Consider the following 27,177-nt stretch of genomic DNA (forward strand, 5'->3'; position numbering starts at 1 on the left):
ATGTCAACTTGATCACTTTTATCCACATGCCTGTTGACACTCTCGAAGAACTCCAAAAGGTTAGTGAGGCAAGACTTTCCCTTGCAGAAGCCATGCTGGTTCTCCTTCAACAAGGCCTGTTTTTCTATATGCTTAACAGTTTTGTCCTTAAGTATGTTTTCCATCAATTTACCCGGCACCGAAATTAAGCTGATCGGCCTGTAATTTCCTGGATCCCCCCTGGATCCCTTCTTGAAAATTGGAGTCACATTGACTACTTTCCAGTCCTCTGGTATAGAGCCTGATTGCAGGGACAAGTTATATATTTTTGCTCGGAGATTGGCAATTTCACATTTGAGTTCCTTCAGAACTCAAACCCTAAATACTTTCAAACCCTAAATAGTTTGGTGTCATCTGCAAATTTGGCGACTTGGTTGCTTATCTCAACTCCTAGATCATTTATTAATAAATTAAAAAGCACTGGTTCCAGTACAGATCTCTGGGGGACCTCACTTCACACTTCCCTCAATTTAGAGAACTGTCAATTTATACCTACCCTCTGTTTCCTGTCCTACAACCAGCAACCAATCCACAGATGAACTTGTTGCCTTATCTCAAGACTGCTATGTTTTCTCAACCGTCTTTGATGAGGAACTTTGTTGAACGTTTTTTGGAAGTCCAGGTATACTATGTCAACCGGATCACATTTATCCACACAAGTTGTTCCCTTGCAACTGATATTGAAAGGCATCATGCCACCAGTACAGAGCCTGATTGTAGGGACAAGTTATGTATTTTTGCAAGGAGGTTGGCAATTTCACATGTGAGTTCTCTAAGGACTCTTGGGTGGATACCATCTGCTCTGGCAATTTGTTAATTTTTAATTTTTCCAGACAGTTTAGAATGCTTTCTCTTGTCACCTCTATCTGTCTCAGTTCTTTAGCCTCTATCCCCAAGAAGCCAGGTTCAAGAACAGGTATATGCTCAGTATACTCAAATGATCCTCTCAGTATCATCCATGAAGACAGATGCAAAGAATTCGTTTAGCTTCTCTACAGTCTCCATATTCTCCTTAATAATCCCTTTGACTCCCTCATCATTTAACAGTCCAACTGCCTCCCTGGCAGGTTTCCTACTTCTATGTATGTATTTAATGTATTTAAAGAAGTTTTTGTTATCCCTCTTGATGCTTTTAGCTAAATGTTCCACAATCTCTCTTTTCGCCTCTCTTATTGTCACCTTGCATTTCTTTTGCCAGAGTTTGTGTTTCTGTTAGCCATGCTGGCATCCTTTCCTCCTTTTTGGTATACATTATAAGTACGATTCTAGTATTGTAGTTTTAAGTAAACTCCATGCATTCTGAAGCGAAGTGACTTTCCTGATTTTCCCTTTAAGTTTTCTTTTCACCAAACTACTCATTTTAGAGAAGTTTCCTCTTCTGAAGTTCAAAGTGTCTGCGTTAGACTTCCTTGCTGATTCTGTCCCCGCATGTATGCTGAATTTTATCGCACTGTGGTCACTGTTCCTTCAAGGTTCCATGACACTGACATCTTGCACCAGGTCCTGAATGCCACTAAGGATTCACCTTCTCTCTGGTTGGTTCCATGACCAACTGTTCTAGGGCACAGTCATTCAGCATATCTAGAAATCTTGCCTCTTTCTCATTACCTGACTGTGAATTTACCCGTTCTATGTGTTGGTAATTGAAGTCACCTATTATTACCACTCTGCCTCTCCTTGATGCCTCCCTGATTTCCTTTTGCAACTCCCAGTAACTGTCAGCATTTTGATTCGGAGGGCAATAGCATGTCCTTAGTCCCACACTTCCTTTTTAGAGTTTATATCCAGGGATAACAGTGTCCCACTGGTTCTCATTGTTCCATCATGTTTCTGTTATGCCTACTATATCTATTTCTTCATTAGCAACCAAGCATGCCAGCTCATCCATCTTGGCTCTGAGGCATCTGGCATTGGCATATAAGCACTATACATATATTGGCATATATGCTGAATCTCTTACCTGTTGTGTGCTATTTTTCTTTTGGCTGTTAGATAACTTTCTGGCATTGGCATATAAGCCCCTATACACTGGATCTCTTACCTGGTGTATGCTATCTTTCTTTGGACTCTTTGACCAGCTGGCACAGCCTTCTGTCTGCTCTTTATGTGGTTCTACTATGTCCCCTTCTGGTTTATCTGAAGCATTTACACCCTCACACCTTAAGGGATAGCATTTGCCGAACTCGATACTGCCCGGCTCCTGTCAGCTATTCCCCAGGCATCATTTTTAAAGCTTCTCTATGATCTTTTTGATTTTAAGCACCAGCAGTGTGGTTCCTTCTTGGATCAATGGAGCCTATCCCTTTTGTACAGGCTTTGCTTGCCCCAGTGCCTAACAAATCTAAACCCCTCCTCCTGGCACCTCTTTCTCATCCACATATTGAGACTGCTCAGCTCTGCCTGTCTTGCTGACCCTGTGTGTGGAACTGGTAGTATTTCTGAGAATGCTATCTTGGGGGTCCTGGACTTCAATATGCTATCTAGCAACCTAAATTTGGTTTCCAGGACCTCCCAACTACATTTCCCAACATTGTTGGTGATGATCTGCACAACAGCTGGCTTCTCCCAAGCACTACCTATTTATATGTCGCATTATGTCCGTAACCTTCGCACTAGGCAGGCAAGTCACCATACGGTCTACACACAGATCAGATACCCATCTCTCTATACCCCTAATGATTGAATTGTCCACTATTAGGAGGCCTCCACCCCCTGGAGGAGAATCCTCTGTGTTAGAGGATATGGGCTTATCATCCACTGAAAGGGTCCTCCTAAAGGATCATTTCCCTCTTCCTGAGACTGATGTCCTCCTTCCCCGAGATCTTCATTCTCCCTGACAGCAGAGGAGCTATCAGCCTGGAAGTGGGATGCCTCTACCACATCCCTGAAGGTCTTGCCCATGTACCTCTCTAAGCTGCTCCAGATCGATCACCTTGGTCTCAAGGGAACAAACTTGTTACCTGAGAGCCAGGAGTTCCTTGCACTGAGCACACACCAATGACTTCTGCCCATGGAGCAAATAATCATACATGCAATACTCTGTGCAATACACTGGGAAGCACCACTTCGCCTGCTGGCTTTCTATCTCCATAACTGGTTTTGTTGGCTCTTTAGAGTATTTGGAGATTGTTTACTTGAAAGTTAGGTCTTATCTCTAGTGTCAGCTATTTAACAGTTTAAACCTTCTTTCCCAAGCATATGAGGGAGGGAGTAGTACTTACCTTCTCTTCCCACTGGGCTCCTTGTGATCAAGGGGGCTCATTTCAGGCTCTCCCGCACACTTCCCTACTAAACTTCACGCAAAACTCCAATGACCCTGTTTGCTAATCCCTGTTTGCTAAGCTCTGTATGCTAAATTCCTTGGCCGTTGCCCTTTATACAGAGGTTGCCTGGCCATTGCCCTTCAAACTGAACAGGAATGTGGCTCAACAGGAATGTGGCCCCTCCCACCAGGTGTGACTCACTAAAGCCCTAGGAGGCTCCTCCATCTGTCTCTTTCCAGGCAAGAGAGAAACAAAAACTAAATGCCAAAGAGCCTCCTATTTTAACTAATAACCCTGGCAAAAGCTAGCCCTGGCAAACACACACACACACACACAAACACACACACACACACTTACTTCTCCCTTAAACAGAAATCAGCCCCTCAAAATCTCCCCTCTCCTGTTAATTTGTTTGAAGAAAAAAGGGTTGTTGTTTTGTAGAAAAGTAGTTTTAAACTAGAGTTTTAATCTAGATTAAAATATAAGGAGAATATCCCTTACATGCCATGCCATGCCATGCCATGCCATGCCTCCAACATGTTGCTATTTTCCCATTCACCAGAATGGGAAAATAGGGACATGTTGACAGTGATAAAAGGAAGAGAAACCAGAGAGAGAGGAGAAAAGGCAGAACAGAGAACAGAGAGTCTGGACATCAGAAAGTAGAAGATTAGTAGAGACATGGAGTAGCAGAAATGAATAGGCTAAAAAGTGTTCCATTACAGAGATTGACAACTATCTAATGACAATTGGTGGATAACTAAAACTGCTGTAAAGTAAGTGAAAGTTGCATAGGTCTGGGCTAATTCATGTTTTTGTTTCCTGATTGTTGTTTGTCAATCTACCTGTAAAGGTAAAGTGTGCCGTCGAGTTGATTTTGACTCCTGGTGCCCCCAGAGCCCTGTGGTTCTCTTTGGTAAAATACAGGAGGGGTTTACTATTGCCGTCTCCCTCACAGTGTGTGATGATGCCTTTCAGCATCTTCCTATTTCGCTGCTGCCCGATATAGTACCAGCGGGGATTCGAACCGGCAACCTTCTGCTTGTCAGTCAAGCATTTCCCTGCTGTGCCACTTACTCACTTGTAATTGAAGTCTGTGTGCATTATCATCTCCCAACTAGATACTCGTCAGGTGCTCGCTGTTAGGAGTATTTCCTTCCTAAATAGGTGCAATCAGATCATTTTGGCAGCTAATAAACTCATACTGTATTTGTCATTCCTCTGTAGCTGTTAATAGGCAAATGCAGGCTCACTGGGGATACTAGCATCCATTTTCTGCAAAGGTTTCCCCTTCTGAATAGAGGCTGTAAGTATCAATGGCAGTGAAAAGAGAGGCTGAGACGTGGGAGGTATCACATATGCCCCATTATTAAATTGGCCTTTAAAAGCTATTTCATTATGTCTGACCAGTTTAGATCTAATGTGTTCCACTGCAAAAATGAAATGCGATGTTATTTTCAACATGTGGGGCAAGAATATAACCACATATGGTATGCTTGCCAGCATCTAAATCAGGAAGGTGCACAATGTGCAATGTATACTGTAATTACTATCAGAATTTTCAGGGGAGGGGGAGCAAAATTAGAATAGTTAATTAACAGCTCATTCCCAAGGGACTAATCAGTAACAGGATAAGAATTATAATTTGGGCTCTGACAGAATAATTACTGATCAGAAATAAACATAGGAACCACAGGCGCTTAGATATGGCCTATGTTCTTCCTACTGCTTATGTGTTCTACTTGTCCTATATTTGGTACTTTAATAAGTCACCAGCTGTAACACAAAATATATGTCTGAAATGAAGACCACAATCCTCTGCACAGGTATCTAGTGGGGAGCCTAGATACATGTGCTTCTTACTTTTGAGAAGACCTGGTCTAAGGTCCACCCCTAAATGTGAGACTTTACCCTTTTTATTTTTTTTAAAAACAAACCACTGTTAAATTCTGTTAGAATTCATGTCAGTTTCCTGATGGCAAGCACCACGTGCAGATGAGAAATGCTGCAATGCAGTGAGAACAGGACAAAACACTGCCAAGATCAGCAGTACTTGCTGTGTGTGTGCGCGCGCGTGCGTGCGTGCATACTTGCATATGTGTAAGCTGAGAGCAACAGAGAAGGGGATTTGGAGATGGACTGGAATGGGCGGAGGAGGGAATCAACATTTGCGTCCTATTCAAAGTGATTCCAGTAAGAAAGAGCCATGCTTTTGAACCCATATAAGAATGCAGCTTAGTCGCAGTAGCCTCTTCAAATTTCTTAAGCAATAAGAGCAGGCTTTGGAAGTAAAATGCTCACACTCCCAAACTTCATAGCACAAGAACGTGACTATACTTTTCAAGAAATAGCAATGCCTTTTAACTTGACTATGAATCATGGAGAAGCTTCTCACTGATTTGCAACAGTGCTAGATAGGGCACTTGTTGAAAATTAGGGGCAACTGAAATAAGAACAAGCAGTATCTCTGAATCACTCGCATGCTGCAGAGTCAGCATATGTGGTTACAAGCAATCATTCCGCCTGGCTGAGGAACATTTTCTACTGAGCAGCAGCGCCATCTCTGAACACTGCCTGCAGGAATATTAAATTGTCTACAAGGAAGGACTGCAGAGACCAGACACAGGGAGATAAAAAGTGCATGCAGTGTCTCACATGGCATAATTGCTGTAATGTTCCTCTAGACAGGAAGAAAAGCAATGTTAAGAGGCCTTTACAGATGATTAAGAAAAACCCACACACACACATTTCTCATAGTTGCTGCACTCGAGCTAGTGCAGATCTGGTACCAATAAGGTTATATCCTATCCTAACATAATAAAGAGTCCGGCTGAATGGGGAATAACCCCGATTTACATTTCCTTACAGAAGCTCATCATTGTCCTTACATTCAGTTTCCCTTTCCACAGCAGCCTCCCACATTTCTTTATTAGTCACACTGAGACCTAGTGCTACTGCCTCCATCACTGCCTACGTTTTTCTAACAGGAGCCCTCACTCACTTATCTCTCTCAAAATGCCACAGAGCCTAGCCATCCATCATGCCTACCCTCTAGGCTAATCCCTCCTCTGTACTGATGCTCCATGAGTGGGGTTGTGATAATGCCACTGTGCTCCCATTGTGGTCTCTTGCCACAGCATTTCCCTGCATGTTTTTAGGGGCTCGATTTGTCAATCTCAGTACAGTGGATCTCTGTTTAGATCCTTAATTTAGTGAATGTCATGGATGAGGTCATTACACTGATTTCTATGCAATGGTGAATTAAAGTTAGTGAGAGAGAAAGAAACTTGCCACAAACTCTCCAGAGACTTTAACAGCAAATATGGGTTTCTTGCCATCTTGCCCCAGTAGCTACTGCTGCTAGTAGAAGCCCTCTCTGCGTTTCCCCCACCCCTCTACTTTGGGCTGCTTTTATTTATTTATAGATTTATGAGTCATTTTGCTAAAAACAAAATTATTCAAAACAATGTAGAATAAAAAGACCACAATAAAAACATACAATCAAGATAGAATAAAATAGTATTGAAACTCCATTACAGAGTAGAATTTCTGCAGTAAAAAGAAGAACTGTTCTTTTTACAAAGATTAAAAATAAATCAACCGGCTGGAAATAGCATCAAAAATAAACACAATTTTAACCTGACCATAGAAAAAGGCCAGGGAAGGGGGTGAAAGAACCTTTCTAGAAGGGTCTTGGACAAGGAGCCAAACAACCGCACTATTAGTTTGGCATACCCCACAGGGCTTGCATATCTTGAACAGCAAATGCTATCCTTTTACATCCACTGCTAAATTTCTCTCTCTCTCTCACTCACACTCACACACACACACACCCACGCACACACTTCATATATATATGAAGAGTGTGTGTGTGTGTGTGTGTGTGTGTGTGTGTGTGTGTATGTATGAAATTTAGCAGTTATATATACATAACCACCACCTTTGAACCAAATCTAGAAATGCTGTATGGCAGTGCAATTTCTTCCACATTTTTAGGCAGAGTCATTTAAAAAAATCATGAAAGAATGCTGTATCTTGGGCCCGGTTTACTTCACTTTATCTCAATAGCAAGTCCTTTAAAGGCAATGCGTCTCTGAGGGAGGGCAGGATGCCTCCTTGTCTCAAAGAGGCAATTATTAGACCTCTTCTAAAGAAGCCTGCGTTAGTTCCCTCAGAGTTGAGCAATTATAGGCCTGTTTCCAACCTCCCATGGCTGGGCAAGGTAATTGAGAGGGTGGTGGCCTCTCAGCTCCAGGCGGTCTTGTAGGAAATGGATTATCTAGACCCATTTCAAACTGGTTTTCGGGCGGGCTATCGGGTGGAGACTGCCTTGGTCAGCCTGATGGATGATCTCCAACTGGGAATTGACAGAGGAAGTATGACTCTGTTGGTCCTTTTGGATTTCTCGGCGGCTTTCGATACTATCGACCATAGTATCCTTCTGAAACGTCTGAGGGTGTTGGGGGTGGGAGGCACTGTTTTACAGTGGTTCCGCACATATCTCTCGTATAGATTCCAGATGGTGTCGATTGGAGATTGTTGCTCTTCGAGATCTGAGCTTAAGTATGATGTCCCTCAAGGCTCCGTACTTTCTCCAATGCTTTTTAACATCTACATGAAACCGCTGGGAGAGATCATCAGGGGATTTGGAGCTGGGTGTTACCAGTATGCTGATGACACCCAGATCTACTTCTCCATGTCTACTTCTTCAGGAGCTGGCATATCCTCCCTAAATGCCTGCTTGGAAGCAGTAATGGGCTGGATGAGGGAGAATAAACTTAAGCTGAATCCAGATAAGACGGAGGTACTTATTGTGCGGGGTCAGAACTCCAGAGATGATTTTGATCTTCCTGTTCTAGATGGGGACACACTTCCCCAAAAGGAACAGGTTCACAGTCTGGGAGTACTTCTGGATTCACACCTCTCCCTGGTTTCTCAGGTTGAGGTGGTGGCCAGGGAAGCTTTTTATCAGCTTCGGCTGATATGCCAGTTGCGCCCATCTCTTGAGATGAACGACCTCAAAACAGTGGTACATTTGTTGGTAACCTCCAGACTTGACTTTTGTAATGTGCTCTACGTGGGGCTGCCTTTGTACGTAGTCCGGAAACTTCAGCTGGTTCAGAATGAGGCAGCCAGGTTGGTCTCTGGGTCATCTCGGAGAGACCATGTTACTCCTTTACTGAGGGAGTTACACTGGCTGCCAATAGGTTTCCGGGCAAAATACAAAGTGCTAGTTATAACTTATAAAGCCCTAAACGGCTTAGGCCCCGGGTATTTGAGAGAACGTCTTCTTCATTATGAGCCTCACCATCCATTGTGGTCATCCGTGGAGGTCCGTCTCCAGTTGCCGCCAGTTCGTCTGGTGGCCACATGGTGATGGGCCTTCTCAGTTGCTGCCCCGGGACTATGGAATGCGCTCCCTATTGAGATACTATCCTCCCCATCTCTGACAATTTTTAAAAAATACTTAAAAACCCATCTTTTCACTCAGGCTTTTCCAGCTTTTTAATAGGTTTTTAATTCTGTGATTGACTTTTAAATTGTTAGTTTGTAATTGTTTTTATGTGTTTTTATATGTATTTTTAACTGTTTTATCATTGTGAACCGCCCAGAGACACTAGCTGAGGTGGTATAAAAGTGTAATAAATAAATAATAAATGAATAAATAAGAGATCTATGCAGATGTTATCGAGCACAGTGGTGTTATCAGGTGTTATCGAGCACAGATGTTACAGCACTGACGCAAGGAAGAAGTCCCACCCCAGAGCTGTCACCCCCCCCCACCAGATGCCTGCTCACGGTTAGGGCACTATTTGTCTGAAGTGGGAAGCCCCATAACCATGATGGCTGGGTGCTTCTCTGAGTGGCAAACTGGACTGCCCAAGGTTGCTGCTCATGGAAGTGTCAGCCATCACAGTTACATCTCTTCCCCTTTCAGACAAACAGCACCGTAACTGTGTGAGTGGCCCGCTGGAGGGGATGAGTGGCAACTCCAGGGCAAGACTTTCTCCCAACTTTGGAGTTGTAACCATGAGCACCATTGAGCTTGACCAATATCTGAACAGGGCTAGTGTCTTTCTTTACTGCACTATCAGTTCTAGTACTGTTAGCCACATGGACCCAGCCAAACAGTATAGCGAGGGGAAGTGCTGGATATGTTACCACCCCTCAAACCTATTGTAAGCATTTTGACATTAAAACTGGATCTCCACATTTCTAACACATCAGGTCTCAGTGTGGTTAACCAGAAAAAAATTTGTGGGGGTGGGACAAAAAAAGCAAAATGCATTTCAGGGAGGCAGGTTTTATGCCATGTGTTAGAGAACTAGCGGTATAGTTAATATTAACACTCCTACTTTAAAAAAGTAAACTCTGTTTATTTCTTCCTCACCCCCTAGTTCCACCATGACACACAAAAGTGAGGCAATGGAGAACTGCTGTGTGTGCGTGTACATATGATGATAATGCAATGCACTCTGAATATGTAAACTGCCCATCTTTTGAAGTAACCATAGGGACCAGCAGCAATAGTGGGAAGACAGGTTGGGGTACACTCCTTCTTTGAGGGGGTGCTTGTCTCCCTTGTAGCCCTTCCCAGATCTTCATACATGGTGCTTGTAAGGTTAACGCCTCCCGCCCCTGGATATAATTATATTTTATCAACAAGATGGTAGAAATACATATAATTAAATAATTTTTTAAAAGATAATAGAATGAAAAACTATTCAAAATATTTACTAAAATTACCCTCAGTTTCCTTTGCTTTCCGCACCTTTCAACAGTGTGCCAGCATACTAAGATATAGATCTGTCAACACCAATAAAACCCCTGACAGGAGGTTTTAAAAGTGAGGTCAGACGCAGTAATCTTAAGAGAGAGAATGAAAGCACAACACAGCGGGAGATATAGCTATGAAAACCTAAACATGCAGTGATGGGTTATATGTGTTTTGTTGATTACAGCTATTAGGTTACAGTATTAACTCTGTGGTTAGCTGTATATTTTTATTGCCATTACAAAATTGTAGTGCAGAAATATTAGAATTTAAGATTTAAACCACAGTTTCTTCCACATATATTGAATAAGCAGCCAATCCAATCCAAAACCCATTTAAGATGGAATAGCAGGATTTAAATGGATTATTCCTAAATACTGACCTGCACACTGTTCCCTTGCCTTATCTGGGTATGTTATTAGCCTCAAATGAAGAGTCAATATTTTTTAAAACAATGATCAAGTAAGAAAACATTTCTAAAGCACTATGCATACTGATACTACTTTTTGATGCTGTAATAGAATTAGAAAGAGATTCTTTGCTTGCAGGAGGCTTAAAATCTTTGTCAAACGATGGGGGGGGGTGCAGGGAGAGAGAGAGAGAGAGAAGACAAATGAAGGAGACATATTGCAAATACAATTCCAGAAATGCTAGATACTGCTAAGAGACAAGAAGCTATAGGAAGGATAAATGGATGCATGAGATGTGAAAGAAGGTTCTGGGATGAGTAAGGGTGAAAGAAGTTGAGACTGCAAGAAGGAATGTAACAGTAAATTATGGAAAAGAGACCAGCAGTGGAAGCCCTTAATGTAGCCTTGCTACCAAACTGGTCAGTCTGAGGGCCTCTTCTGACATAATGTGATTCTATAACTTTCTGGCCTCTTGAATGTCTTGGTCACATCCAAGGCATTCCACACATCACACAGCAAGGAATCAGGTATTGCCAACCACCAAGCGTATATTCAACAGGGAGGCAAACCCCAGCTCTCAAATTGTTTACCATAAAAGTGGTACTAAGGGGATCTAGAATTAAGCTCCTAGGATGATCATGGAGCCAGTTTTGAGGATGACACATTTCGCTTAAATGTTTTCATACATTTGTTTCTAGCAATAGTGATGATACTATTGGGGTCATTCAAAAAACCATGCAATAGGTTAAAACATTTTTTTTGGAAGGGCTCCCAATTGATCTTCTAAAGAGTATCTACACAACAATATGCATGAGATATAAGGGGATTAACACACCTCTGTGGAATCCCACCAACAAGTACACAATTCATCTCACTGCTGCAAGTGATATTAATAACCATGTACAGGGGCGTAGCTAGGGGAGAGGGGGCCCATGTTCACCCCTCTCCCTGGTGGCCCCTCGGAGTGAGGGCAATAATCAAGAAAATAGGGAGTGGTGAAGCTGGGGGCCCTCAGAAGCTGGGGGGCCTGGGTTCTGTGAACCCATCCATTCAGTTATAGCTACACTCCTGACCATGTAGCACAATCCTAAGCATGTTCACAAAGAAGTATGGCCCACTGAGTTCAATAGGACTAACACCCTAGGAAATGTGCTTAGGACTGAAGCCTTAAAGTACTGTTGCAAAGTATGATACCAAGAAAACATACAATAGAATGAGTTAATCTTTCCCTCACTGGGGTCAATTTGACTCAGATAAGTGGGGAAAGAAATTATACAACTTTGATTTCAACCTTCTACATCTTCTAGTGAGCCCTCAGCCTTAATGAGGTAAATTGCCTGGAGATGATTCATTTTCCACATTTCTAATTTTTGGTAAATTGCAGTGAATACTTTTGATGGTGTTGAGGTAGTTTTGTACCCCTAAAAGAACTGAATAAGAAACTTAAACTAACCACCACCACCTGTTCAGACATTTTTGTATGATCAATACAAAATCACCACTATTGATCCAATTAATTCTGCTAGTGATTTATTCCTATGCTACCAAAGAGAAATGCATTACAAATTGCAATGCAAAACTTGTATGCAGTGTACTCTGTGAGTGCAACTTGTTCTGGCCATAGGGAACTATGGGGGGAAAAACAAATCCCATGGTTCCCCATGGGTAGTTCCTAGGGATACCAAAGTGGGTTGTGTGGTTGGGCATTTTTGGTGCTACTTACTACCCAACCCACAAAAAGGAATGGGTAAGCGGGCAATTTTAAACAATTTTTAACCTTTCCCCCAAACCCCCATAGGATCCTATGGCTGAAACACTAGAAACTTTTCAAATTGTTTTGTTGAAACAGCTGGCTCGGATGCTGATTTGACCAAACGTTTCAGCCGTTTTGCATTTCATTTTGAGTTCGAAACAGAACACAAAATCAGTTTTGTGCAAATCCCTAACTTTGGGACATGTTTTGACCAGCTGAGGGTTAAGAAGATAGAGGTATGAACATGTTTCCTTATGCTTCTATCTTGGTTAATTGAGGGAGAAAGTGAGACTTAACATTGGGCTCTTCACCCACAGAATGACCCAAACTTCACAATTTGCTGTACACACAAATATACCAGCAAGTCAAATGGTGATTCAGCCATCAAGTATTGCCCTTCTTCTCATGTTCCAGGTGGGCTGTTCACCAAGTTATGAAAATATTTTAAAGCAGAATACATATATTTATACATATGTATACCCAACTTTCACTTTATCAAAAACAACTGTAACCTTTTTAACAACAGTTGTAAAACTGTTCCAGGGATTAGATAGGGTTGGTACATTGATTATATAATGGACGTTAGCAAATAGATGCCTCCCCAAAGCAGACTCTTCCCTAGTTCAAAGCAAACCACTCTGAAAACCTACAAAATGGCTCCTCGCCACCCGTTCCAGATCTTGCTCCAGGAATGAAAAATGCATGCTTGTATTAATACAATGAAAGCACCTTTTAACCACTCCCATTGCTTTTAAATGTGATATCTGCCTTTACCCTTATACTAGGGATGGGAGTAGGTTTTCAATGATAAATGAAATGCAAAGGACCATTTGAAAAGATCCTCACCCATGTGTACCCAGCAGAAGAGTTTTTTTGTTTTGTTATTTTTCAGACCTCTATAGAGATACTAAGGAGAGTTCCCTCAAAACTAAAATAGTATATTATTTTTAAGAGTGGTATTTCTAGCACAATCAATTGATGAAATAACTTTAAGCCCTGGAAATTTAAAACTGTCCGATTGCTGAGAAATTATGGATAGTTTCTTCATAAAACACTATCAACAGCTAGTAAATGGTGCTAAGATTATCCTCTTAGCATGCATGGCTGCATACACCTAGGGCAGTTGTTCATGTGAGAAAGACAATTTCCCATTGCTTAGTGCAGTGGGGTTTAAATGATGTGCTCTGCTAAAGAAAAGTGAACTTGCTTCAGCAACAGAAAGCATTTCTCAAATGCCTAATTCAATTTTATGTGGTCATATTAATCCAAAAATCTTTACACAGTTTATTTGCAGGCAACGTTGCACAGGGCTTCATGGGTGTGAGTGTGCATGTGGGTATGACAGTGCCATAACTATTGCCTGAATACCCACCAAAGCTCAGTGGGGAGATGGTGCTTATGGGCTCCCCAAAGCAAATGCTCAACTGGAAAGAGGCAACTTCTCCGCTGAGTATTGGCTTCCAGTATTAGCAGTAATTTTCAATAAAGCACACATACATCTATACATGCACATTTTTAATGCAAGTGACATATCCATAGTCTCCAGTGGCCAAGGTGATTGGTTCTCTTACCCTTCACAGCTCCCCTTCTCTGTCTATAGACACGCACCCTCACTTTCCCTGCCCACTCCTTACCTACCCATGTACCATGAGTCATATTCTTTCTTTCCCTCTATTAAAGCAATATTCTGCAATTGACAAAGCACTTCATCATGTGTGGGAAGTACTATCGCAAATAAGATGTTGTCCCTTGTGTTGATGATGCATTGAATTTTTAATTTAATAAAATAAATGTTACTGATGCATTAGATCAGACAGGCAAATAATGGTTCCATAATGTGTGTAATTGGCATAGTTCAACCTGCTCACAATAAATTCACAGAATTTGGGTTTTGGAGTTGGCAAAGTTTCATTTTGACCTTGCAGCGTCATGCACGTGCAAGTTAAAGATGCATGCCACATTAAAACAAACAATAGCTCCATTGACTTGGCTAGCCCTATCATGGATCACCTCACCTCCTATGAACTCTCCTTATTTCTGGAATACTCCCACAGAAGCTAAGGCCAGCCCAGCTCATACAATCAGAAAAACCAAGTGGTAAAGCATTTTCTGAACTGGACCATTTCTGGTTGCAAAAGTGGGGATTAAAATTGCACATTTGAATGATTCCTCCAGAAAAACCTATTCTTATCTACAAACTGGCATATTAAAGAGAGGGCCACCCTGTCCCCTATCATTAGACTTCTATGAGCAGAGAGGGTTTTTTAATCATGGGGAAAACATTGAAACATGAAAGCCCTATTTTCCACACTTTACAGCCTGAAGTGTTATAACCTGGGGGATCTGTTTCCTCTTAATTCTGCAGAGTGTACACAATTATTTGAAGATAATAATTCAAAAAGAAGCTGTTTGATAACTGTGTATATGAGTAAAATATACATTATTTACCCCAGAACACAGAAAGTCAAGCTAGTAGTCCAGGGGTAAATGTATCTTTCCAGCCTCAAATAAATGGTTCTACTGTTTTATTAATGTCTTCCCCCCACCAATGCAGCAGTACTGAATTGATAAGAGTCCAGAAGGAGTAGAATGGATTGTACCATGACAGAGTTCAGGAGGGAAATAACATTTAAAAAATACTTTTAAATTAAATGCTAAAAACACCTTGCAAACAGAAATCCAGCACAGTGGGCAAAGGGCTGTTCAAGAATATTTTCCTCTAGTGTGCTAGTTTCCTGTTTGCAGGGAGGCTTTACGTGAGGAGAACATTCAAAAATGGGAGCCCCCAGCTGTAGACTGAAGAGGAACAGTCCATTATAGCACCTCACTCCCACTTCAATTTGCTGCATGTGTAGACCCAGCCTTCCGTTGTTCCTATTAACTACTGATAGGGCATATACAATATATGTGAGTTTGGAAATTGAACTTGTGTAGGTCTTACATTTTTAAAACTTCAGATTCAGAAGCACTGACATTAAGCAGCTGGCCTGACTTCACTCACAGCAGGCCACAAGTTCATCTAATGATTTCCCATGTAATTCTGTTACAAATTCAAAAGCAGTGCCTGTGGTTTCAGCAATCCCATCCAATGGAATGACTGTAATGATTGAACTCCCCAGTGCTGGATGCTAAGGAGCTCATTTGGAGGGTAGGGGGTAGAACAGCAGCAAAAACATCATTTATGACAGTGTCTGCCTTTGGTTTCACTTTCAAGGCCTATGCCTTGAATAGAGGATAACGTATGGACATATGAACCTGTTTTATATTGCTCAATCTAAGCCAATGTTTCTGCCTTTCCCAGCCCTATTTTTGGAAAGCCCTTTTAAACTGAAAATTCCAAAGATGATGATGATGATGATGATTTTTACATTTATATCCCGCTCTTCCTCCAAGAAGCCCAGAGCAGTGTACTATATACTTGAGTTTCTCCTCACAACAACCCTGTTAAGTAGGTTAGCTGAGAGAGAAGTGACTGGCCTAGAGTCACCCAGCAAGTCTTATGGCTGAATGGGGATTTGAACTCGGATCTCCCCGGTCCTAGTCCAGCACTCTAACCACTACACCACGCTGGCTTCCAAAGAAGGAACTCTGGAGCCTACAGCATGCAAACAGATCTGAAATCTCTCCCCTGCTGCTTCTCTCGCGCTACTGTTAGAAGCTGGTCTTGTTCCCAGGCTTTGCAAGAGTTTCCTCCACAGCAAAAGCCTGCCGCACTTCCAGGGTGCATGATTGTACTTTCTGTTGCACCTTAACCTGATGCATGTGAGTAAGTTGCTAATGACTTGAGAAGCAATGCCTGCAGTACACTCCACTTTAAAAGCAAAGATTGAAAGGACAAAGGAAAGAAGGATGGATTCTGGATCATTTACCTGCAGTTTCTTTCTCTCCTGTAGCTAGTTCTCCATTGATTCCATTCTCTTTGGTTCTGGAATATGAGCTCTGTTGCCCACGTGCACCATATCCTCCATCTTCATCCTCTCTGTATGGAAATCCATTGGCACTTCTCACCAGTCCTTCACCTGTGCCACTTTGCTCCTTGATCTCTGGGGAATGTGAGTGTGATGAAGCCTCTGCTATCTGACTTGAGGTCCAATGCGGTGCCTTAGCTTCGTCCTTCCTATCATCAGCCATGTTGATTCTCCTTTACAGTTTTTCCTGGAATAAGAAACAAAGAAAATACCACTAATGAACTGAACAGGAGCTGATATAGGAACTGACATGATAGCTATCTCCCTAACAGTACAACTTAAATCCTTAGAAGACTAGAAGCAAATACTGACACATGCAATTTATGACGATACCATGCCACTCTTAGGGTGTGAAGGAGGCAAGAAAATCCTGGAAGGTTTGAAAGTTGACTTCAGTGCAACAATGGAGCAAGTGCTTCATCATAGCAACAATAATAAAGCTGTGTATCCTGCTCCTCTCTTAAAAGTCAAGACATGGGCTATCCCATATGATCCTCACACAACCCTATACGGTAGGTTACCTTGACTGACTCAACTTCACCCCCTACGATGTTAACCTGACAAGTCGTCTCCCTGCCAGGTCCCCAACATTCTATCCACTGCACCACACTGGCTAATATTACGAAGTATAGCATATTTAGGAATACAATAAAACCTTTAATTTTTATTTTAAATGCAGAATGAATTTTACATCTTCTATTAAAACCAGTCTGGTGCTTCCATCACTTGGTCACCAATTTACTGGAACTGGAAGTTCAACATAGCGAAGGGACACAGGAACTTCACTAGCCTCTCCACAGCTCCCTGACTGGCTTCTCCACAACAAATGAAGCAGCCTCTGAAATCCAGTGGATCCTTCACTGCTGTCAGAAGGAATGCCCACCCAGGCTTTGTTAGAATAAAGGGAGAAAAGAAGGGAAGCCATGTTCATCAGGTCATTAGGCAGTCAGTATTTACCAAAGTAGTCCCAATGCCAGGTGTTTATATACCAATGCCAGAAGTGCTTGGAGTGTCGAAGCAGAAGTGCTCAGAGTTCTTGGTTGTTAATGAAAATATAGATACAGTGGGCATAACAGAAACCTGGTGGAATTGTGAGAACCAGTGGGACACTGTTCTTCCTGGATACAAATGCTACAGAAAGGACAGGGAGGGGTGGATTAGGGGTGAAGTAGCACTGTAGGTTAAAGAAGGGATAGAATCCAGCAAGCCAGAAAACCTAGGAGGACCTCCACAGAAACATTATTGGCAACAATACGAGGCCTGAAAGGTAGGGATGTGCATGAACCGGTTCGATGCTCCTTTTATGGAGTGCCGAACTGGTTCGGCAATCTGGCGTTCAAGCCGGTACAGATGAGGGGTTATTTTAAGGGGCAGGGAAGGTGCCCTTACCTTATTTATTTATTTATTTATTTATTTATTTATTTATTTATTTATTTATTTTTTACATTTTTATATCCCGCTCTTCCTCCAAGGAGCCCAGAGCGGTGTACTACATACTTAAGTTTCTCCTCACAACAACCCTGTGAAGTAGGTTAGGCTGAGAGAGAAGTGACTGGCCCAGAGTCACCCAGCTAGTGGCACATGTGTGTCAGCCACTTCTGGTATGATGCTTACTGGGACCTCAGGGGGGGTATGTTGCAGCCCCTCACCAGCAGTTTTGGGGAGTGTGCTGGTGGGGGAAAGTGGCGGGGAAGGTAAGGGCCCCCTCCCTGCCTCTTTCCAAACCTGAGATATTCCTGCAGTTCTTCCCCCTCTGTCTAATCGCTGAAGTAAATCTGGATTCCTACACCTATACACCTGCATCCCTACACTTATAATGCAGCAAAGGAGGCATTGCTATTCTAAGTTATCAAATAAATTGTGATCCCACGCATCAGAATATCTGACTGAACAGTTGCTTGCTTGTTCCCCCCCTTTTTAATAAATAAAGTCTCTCTGAAGCAGTGATTGAAATCAAACTGGTTCAGGAGGTGAACATGGCCAGGACCTCAGCATGAACTGTCAAACACTTCCTTGTCAAACCTCCGTGAGCTAGAGATTCCTTCTGAACACACAACACTGCTCTATATTCAACCCATGGCTCTTCAAGGTCTTACCCGAGATTCTTCCAACTGGAAACATCAAGGGTTGAACCAGGGACCTTATGCACACAAGTACCGATGTTCTGCCACAGCTACAGCCCTTCTCATGTCAATAACTTTGATTTAAATATTATTGTTTATCACCAGTACAACAGATCCCAACTCTTTTAAACATTAATTTTCAGTGTCTCTGCTTCCTGTTTTTCAACCTGTTTGGCAAAAGTAATGTTCACAAATGCAAGGTTTTCTGCTATATAAGCTACAGAAGTGTTTTATCTTTAAAATGCTCAATATGCAGTGTATTTTTCAACAGCATCCAGAAACAGGAACAGAAATAGCCTCAATATGTACAATAAGGGGTTACTGAGAGGAAAGTGGATTAATTCATTCTCATCTCTATTATTTGTAAAACACTTTTCCACTTCAGAATGTTGGAGAAATACCCAGATCACATCACAATATGTCTCTCCATGTTTTGTATGAGATGACTACCTGTCTAGAATATTCTCCCAAACGCAGATTGATATGCTAAGAGAATGACAGATCCAATCATTTCCAGCTATAGTAATTATTACAAATGTTTCACTAAACACTCATTCTTTTAATGAACTGCAGAGATGATAAATAACTTTGTAGTTATATTATTCTAAACAATATCAGGTTGAAAAAATGAGAAGGTGCACAGCAGAAGGGAAGGCAAAACCCAGCTGTGGGCCACGTTTTGAAATGATGAATTCAAAAGATGTACATAAGCTCAGCCTGCCTTTTCCAATAAAACAAAACACGTTTTTTTTCCAAACTGCTATGACTCTACTTGAAATGATTAGTTTCTATGGTTACTGTGAATTCTGACTTTAACACTTTTCTATTCTAGCAGCGACTAACTACGACATTCTACTTTAAGGCCATGATCCTCTGATCCTCATGGATGGCAATGCCCACTGAATGGATGGTTGCATGATTAGCTTAGACTGTTTGAAGAGAGCACATGAGTTGAGTTCCCCCTCACACCCAAAGAGATCAGTGCTGTAAAAATGTGCGTATTTGCATCTGTGCGTACAAATACAGATTCAGTACATATTATCTCAAACACAGCACAAGTTGATGGATGCTGATGTTTTATACTGTGCCACATCTTTTTGTGCATGTGGGACTGTGTCCAGCAAATGAAGCTACCATATACTGAGACCACCAGTCCATTGATTCTAGCCCGATCCCGCCTCCTTTGTCTTCTGGAAGTTCTCGAATGTCTCAGGTAGGGTCTTTCTCAGCCCTACTATCTGAGAACCCTTTTAGTACATGATGCCAGAGATTGAATAAAAGCGTGTGTAAGTAAGGCATCTGCAATTGAGCCAAGACCCCTCTTCAATAAGGGATTGTCCTTGTTGGATTGTGGCACAGGTCCATATTAATACAAACTTACTGGCCCTATCTAACCCCAGCACAGTACCTCCAGTTAGTGTTGCTGGTGTCTATCTAATGTTTCTTTTTAGCTTGTGAGCCCGTTGGGGATAGGGAGCCATCTTATTTATTATTTCTCTATGTAAATCACTTTGGAAACTTTTGTTGAAAAGCGGTATATAAGTATTTTAACATTTATTTATAAGTTTTAATAGTTTTAATGCTGTTTTAAAATGTTATTTTAAAATTTTTAAATTGTTGTAATGTGTCCCCCCCCCCGCCCCGCCCCGCCCCATTTTTGTCTTAATGAATGTTTTACTTTGTTTTTATTCTGTTGTAAACCGCCCAGAGACGTAGGTTTTGGGTGGTATAAAAATGTTTTAATAAATAATAAATAAAGTATTTGCCGTTGCTTGATATCCAAAGTGATACAGACACACTGCGAAGAGCTTTCCCATTACTACTGTGTTTCCACATGTGAGGGGAGAGCAATTTTGTGCGATCCTTAGTGCCCCTGGACATGGCCTGTGTGTTCCGAAATTATGTTGCTGAGGGTCATGCAGTCCTCAGGAACATATTCTTGGAAGACCCCCATACGTTCGGGTGTAGCAGAAGTGAGGAAGCTCTCTGGCTGCATTAAGAGCGGCCACCCAGTGAGAGGACACAGCTCCTCTGTGTCATCACTAGGCTGCTGTTGAAGTCAGTCACTATTTCCATTTCTGCAGGAAAGAAGTCAGACTATTATCTGATGGAACTTTGCTATACAAAAATTGTATCATTTCAAGACTAAAAATACAACAAATACAAAAAAATTGGATGTTATGTAGAGAACTAAGGTAGAAATTCAGAAGCACAGGTAAATGTAAATGGATATATTAATTGATTCCTCCATCCAACTTCCAAGCATCTTGGGTCTTCATCTTCTTTTCCTGTTAGATGAAAAGTGTTCACAGAAATAAACTGTCTCGAAAGTAAATTTGGGGAAATATATTTTCTCACTGCAAAAGAATATATTTCTTTATAGAGCCCCTGGTGGCGCAGTGGTAAAACTGCTGCCCTGTAACCAGAAGGTTACAAATTCGATCCTGACCAGGGGCTCAAGGTTGACTCAGCCTTCCATCCTTCCGAGGTCGGTAAAATGAGTACCCAGAATGTTGGGGGCAATATGCTAAAATCATTGTAAACCGCTTAGAAAGCTCCGGCTATAGAGCGGTATATAAATGTAAGTGCTATTGCTATATGATTACTTCTGAAATATATCAATTTCAGTCATTTCTATCCAAGTGTAATCACATAAGAAATATAGGGCAAATGACAAATATGCTTGCAGAGGTGCCCTGCTGGGGGCAGCTTGAAGAGCAGATCTTAACCCTGAATGCCTGCAGCTGCCTTGGTTAACCATGTGGCTGACTGGAACTTCCATCTCAGCTGGAACAATGACATAACAGGCATGAATAAATATGGGGAGAGCTCCAGTGGGAAACTGGGTACAATGGGCAAGAGGGAGGCCAGAAGAGCAACATCAGCGGAGAAAGACGTTTTGGAGACGGGGATGGATTGTGCAGGGACTGGAACATAAAGGGAGGGCAGGGACTCTGCAGCAGCACGGAATAGTTTCCCATGGAAGCACTTTATTTTCTTGAAATATTTATATTCTGCTTTTCTTGTACAATACCAAGTAGCTAACACAATGCTAAGACTGGACAAGGGCCCAAGAATCATGGGATCATTACCACTCGCCTAAACAGCTTAGCAAATAGGAAATACTAAGGCAATATCCTCCTAAAATGGCTATCCATTTAAAATTAACAACAAACCCAGCATGGAAACTACAAAAATAGTAACAGTAGACAGATTCAAAACAGTCAGCAAAAGTGATTAAAAGCCTTGCAAATCAAATGGGTTTTAAATGCCTGCTAGAAAACGACAGAGGCGTGGGCGTTGAATCTTTCCAGGAGGAAGTTTCAAAAATGCAGCACCACCACCAGTGAGAAGGCTCTGCTGGTAGTGCTCATCCACTGAATCTGTGTCAGAGGTAGGCACAAGAGCAGGGCCTGGGATGCAGAATGTAGGGCCTGGGGGTCAGCTCATTTGGGCAAAGGTGGGCCTCACATTAACTTGTTTCCATGTCATGTGGGTTGTAAATGGCTTTAACAATTGCACTTTAAATTGGGCCTGGAAACTAACTACAAATGCAGCTGGTACAAAATTGGTGTTAGCCCCATAGCACCCACCAACATCCTTGGGGCCACATTTTCCACCAGCTGAAGCTTCCAAACCATTTTTAAGGGCAATCCCATGTGTAAAATGTCTGCCATTTAATAAAAGAGGAAGGATGGCAATCAAAGGTGTAAATGGTTGACCTACAGAATAGATACCTATATAGACATAGGCTGACTCTATTAACTATGCTTTTATATAAAAATATACAAACCAGAAAAGCCAAAGCTTCTCGAGTACTTTTAGCTCTCAGACAATAGATCAGATCTACATATGGCCTTCAAACATTAGTCAAAGGATCACACACTTTCTCCCTCTCCTTACTATTTATTATTATTTAAAATATTTACACCCCACAAAATGCCATTGTGGCTGGGGATTATGGAAGCTGAAGTCCAACATCTAGGGGCCCAGGTTTGACAACCCCTGCGCTAAACCTGTTATAACCTATGCGGGTATCAAAGCTTGCAGGATGATAATGAAACTTGAGGGAGTGGGGAAGGAGGACAAAAGGAACATTTGTGAACATCTAGACACTGGGGGAAACTGGGATGTTACCTTGGCAATAATATACTCAAGGCTGAGATCCACAAGAGTGTGGTTGAGGAAAAAAAGAACAGCAGTGGTTAGTAACAGAGACCAACAGGGAGTTTTTCCCCTTTAAATTTTCCTGAAAGATAGCACCTGCATTTTCTTATTTAAAGCAAAACTCCACAGGAGGGTACCTCTTCTGACATGAATTCTGTTGCTGTTAATGTTTTGTAGTACAACTGTGCTTAAGCCAAAAGCTGCCTGTAGTCAAGAATGACCTTTTCTCATCAGAACTATTCCCTAGGAGGCCTCAACAACCTGTAACATCTTTGCTTGGATTATACTGAAATAATTTAAAGGGAATTAAATCTTTCTGTAAAGCATTCCTTGCACAGTATGAACAAAAGCAGATTTTTCTATTCTACATTAAGGTTTTACTTAAATAACTAAACATTATTTGCATTTTTATCAACTGTCTGATTATAAACGTAATTAATCCTGCCACCCACTGCCTCACGTTACTATCACTGCACTTCTGCAGAGATGGGAAAAACAAGAGAAAATCCTGTGTTTAGTCAGAAGATTTACCACTTTCCAAAAGAAAGCTCCAATTATCCCAGCATGAACAGGTGCTCCTGGAGAATTTATCCTTGGTTCTTTCACTTGTTCCTCAAATGGGCACCTTCTAATAATTAAATTATACTTCTGAAAGGGAAATCGGAGCCATCCTGTCTTTCCACCCATAGCTGGGGTTTCTTCAACCAAGCTTGAGAACAGGCGGCAACATTTCAGATTTCAGGAGAGAGCCAAAGATATTCTGTGTGTTGTTTGGCAGAGTTGTGGTGGTGGGGAAAGACATTTCAGCAACATTTAAAGGCCTATTCCTGGATACAGTCAAGGTCAAATTGCTTAGTGATGTTAGGAATCTGTATTGCGGTTTAAGAATATCCAGTCAACCATCGAAAAACCTTGGTTTAAGATGAGAGTTAGGATGCTTTCCATTTTCACTCATGCTCTAAAAAATGAGGAAATTGCAAGTTAAGGTGACCATCTTTACTTCCGTGCCATATAAGCTATAAACACTTTGTGCAGTCTCGTATATTATATTGCCTTAGAAATGAGGCAGCATGCACCCACACCTTATTTGCAACTACACTCCATGCTCTTGCTTGTGAGTAGACCCACACCTTGCTACTGAGAAAATCTTGCATGCTTGGTTATCAACAGACCTATTCTTACTCACCAGTAAGTTGTCAATATAGATCTTGGAATATTACTGATGAGTAGACCCTACACTTAGTCACAGGTAATGTTGAGGGTTTATTCATGTTTATGTCTGACTGTCATGAGTAGACTGCACCCTTAAAGTAGCAACTTTACTTAGGAGTAAACCTTACAGTCTCTTTCAAGAGTAAACCTACTCACAAAGAAGGGTGAAATCTATTCATAAGGTTGAGGGGCTACTCATGAGCAAGAATACACTGTCTACTTGCAAGTATATTCAAGGGTCAAAGACCAAGGCAAGGTTGGGGTGCATGGAACCACATTTCTAAAGCAGAATAACATATGAGACTGTACAAAGTCTTTACAGAGAGTTCAGTTAAGCCAGGGCTGCTCAAGTCCGGCCCTCCTGCAGATGTTGGCCTACAATTCCCATAATACCTGGCTATTGGCCATTGTGGCTGGGGATTATGGAAGTCGTTCAAAAACAACTTGGGGGCCTAAGTTGAGCAGGCTGGAGTTCAACAAACTAGGGAAAGGAGAAAAAGACAGTAGGAAAAATATACTAATTGCTCTCTTGACTAATGACAGTGTCTGTTTGCATAAAGGGTCACGCTCCAGGCAGTTGGGTACTCAGACTCAGAGGACCTGGCAGTCTGTCCAAGTGGGCCAGTCACAGAAGCAGGGTATGAAATAGGCACGAGTCAAGATTTAAGACTGCAATAAGGGGCAGAGACAAGGCACTTAGGTGTGACAAGCCACTCAGATTGAGACACTGCTCATCAGGATTGGTTCTTGGGGTCAAGCTGACTGGATGTTCACATGCCTGCCAGCACGTCCCTATTTTCCCATTCAGGAGAATGGGAAAACAGGAACATGTTGATACTGCAACCTAGATGGAGCTGCTGAAGCTCAGAGCTCATTCCCCCAAGCTTGGAGCTAGAACAGAGCACTGGTGCTGCAGAAGGTAAGGGGCTGCAGCCTAGCTACTATGAGCCTTGAGACCCATCCACCCAGATACCATGTAGGGAAGAAGCAGAGGTAAGCTGTGTTGACTGGGAACAGAGAGGCAGAAAACAGGAATGTAGAAACAGAGATTGGTTAGAGGCCAAATGGAACTGGCTATGTAAGTGATAAGAAAGGAATGGACCATAGTAGCAACTTGTCAGAGGTTATAGAGTCCCTCTGGTTAGAAGTGTAGGGTTTAGTAGTAGATTATGGGACAACAGAAACTTCAGGAGTAGGGGAGTAGCAGCAAATGTGGAGGGAAGAAGAGCGGAAAATATAATTTGCTTTAAGCAAATCTCTCCCTCTCTCTGTTGAAGGACAAAAGGTGACATTCAGCAATCGGTCTCGATGGATAAAATTTATCTCATTACCCACTGTGCAAAAACCTGCTTAGTAGATTTTATGCAGGAATGTATAGAGGATCAAGGGATTAATTAAGATCTTCTGAGTTTGAATCAGGGCTGCAGCTTCTGTTCACTCACTTGGCTAGTGCCTCCCCTGCCCCTCCTCTCACACTGAGTCCTCAATAGCCAAACACGCTTTCCAGATGCTCTAATACATCTAATTTCTTTACAGCCTGGCACTTCTGTTAAAGTTGAATCTGCATTCTATGTTGGACATAGTATGTTCCATTTAAATCATGCATGTATGTTTGATTTTCAAGATGAGATTTTGTTTAATAATTAAAATTAGGGACCTCACAAGGGACAAAAGAATTCCCCCCTACGTTTTTAGTTAGATGTCTTTTAAGTAGTGAGCTAACCCATTATCTTTTTGGCAAAACAGCTGTTTATGGAAGGACATATGTTATCTAGAAAGAATACTTGCATGCAACACATTTTCTTTTCTTTTATATATGCAGTAAATGTTAGTGCTTATTAAACATTTTATTAAATGGCCACTACAAGCATTATTGATTTCTCCCTCTCTTCATCATTGTAATTTATCCTCTTAAATACACTTATAAATACTGCAATCCTTTCTATGTTTATGCAGAAATAACTCCCACAGTGTTTCATGGGACTATCTCCCAGATAAGTGTGCACAGGACTGGGGCCAAAGACATGTGATGGAGTTTGCAAATTGCAAATTACAGTTCCTGTGCTAGTGAAAATAGATTTAGGATAGGAATGTGCACAAAGTTGCTTCGGCACCGATGGGAGTAGTCCTTTAAGGGCGGGGGAGGGTGCACTCACTCCTCCTGCCGCATTTCCCCTACCGATGCTCTGTTATTTCTAAGCCCCTCGGGGCGGCAACGTTCCTCCCTGCCGCCCCGTTTTCGTCATCGGACGGAAGTAACTTGCTACTTCCGGCCACTTCCGGCTGATGACAAAAACGGGACGGCAGGGAGGAACGCTGCCGCCCCAAGGGGCTTAGAAATAATGGAGCGTTGGCGGGGGAAATGTGGCGGGAGGAGTGAGTGCACCCTCTCCCGCCCTTAAAGGACTACCCCCACCAGTGCCGATGCGCCGAAATGGCCCCTGGAGCCAAAACGTTTCAGAGGCCTTCATAATGGTCTGTGAAACGTTTCGGGCACAAGCCGAATTTAGGATTCCCAGTCTTCCTTGGGAAAGCCAGAGGAAGAGAATAACAAATATGTATAACCCTTTTTAAAAAAGCTTTTGCAGTATTAGTGACACTAAAAATTTACCATATCAAACAGTGGTTTTTTAAATGTTTAATCAGCAGATTAATGTTTAATCAGATGTTTAATCGATGTTTAATCAGATGTTTAATCGATGACGAATGACAAAACTGATGTATCTATTCATATCTAAAGTTCCTCAAGTAAATTTTACAATGCAAATATCAGTTATTAAATTATACACACTCACACAAGTTTCCTAATAGGACAAGATTCTGAGATGCAACAGGTTTTATGATTAAATGACAACCTCCTTGAGGCAACATGACAAACATGATGGATTTATTTATTTATTTATTTGATGCATTCTTATTTCATTTTTCATCTTTTGATCCCATGTAAGCATACAAAGAATTAAAAGATAAAAAACAAGAATTAAAAGATAAAAACAAGGGTGGAGTAGGACCATGTAAGAAACACATTTGCCCTTTTATAATGGTAGGAATCTTCCTGCAAACTCCAGCCAATTGTCCTGTTTGCAAACTACCAGTATATGCAATAGTTCCCTTTAGAAGCTCTTCCCTGCTCTGGCTTCTGCCTGGCTTCCTGAAAGCCCTGAACCAGGAGTACTAGAGCTGCCATCACAACTGGCAATATTAGAGTGTGTTGTTTTTTAAATGGCCGGAACAAGCTGCACTCACAGCTTGCATCGCAATTCACAATGCATTTTGCAACTCTGCCTTGAAAAAAGCTGCATAAGCACACAGTAAAAGGGAACCTGACCCTCCCAACACAGAACACAAGTTTCAAACACAGTTCAAAAATGGCCACAAAAGAATCACTGACCCAGCATGCACAGCCAGTCACAGTGCCTGTTCTGCAGTAACATCATTGGCACAAGTTGCTCTTTCAAACACAATTA

The 27,177-nt window shown here is 41.8% G+C and overlaps 1 protein-coding gene across 22 annotated transcripts in view; it reads right to left on the bottom strand.

Annotated features, from left to right (window-relative positions):
• LOC128339466 (microtubule-associated protein 2-like) overlaps positions 1–27,177 on the bottom strand; it is a 416,732-nt gene that overhangs the window by 125,750 nt on the left and 263,805 nt on the right. For all 22 annotated transcript variants that reach the window (XM_053283451.1, XM_053283447.1, XM_053283445.1 and 19 more), the window contains one exon: positions 16,110–16,395. In XM_053283451.1, the coding sequence (XP_053139426.1) occupies positions 16,110–16,371 (262 nt within the window). In that variant the 5' untranslated portion in view covers positions 16,372–16,395. The remainder of the gene's footprint in view (positions 1–16,109; positions 16,396–27,177) is intronic.

The sequence above is a fragment of the Hemicordylus capensis genome, chromosome 1 (assembly GCF_027244095.1).
Source record: "Hemicordylus capensis ecotype Gifberg chromosome 1, rHemCap1.1.pri, whole genome shotgun sequence".
NCBI lineage: Eukaryota > Metazoa > Chordata > Lepidosauria > Squamata > Cordylidae > Hemicordylus > Hemicordylus capensis.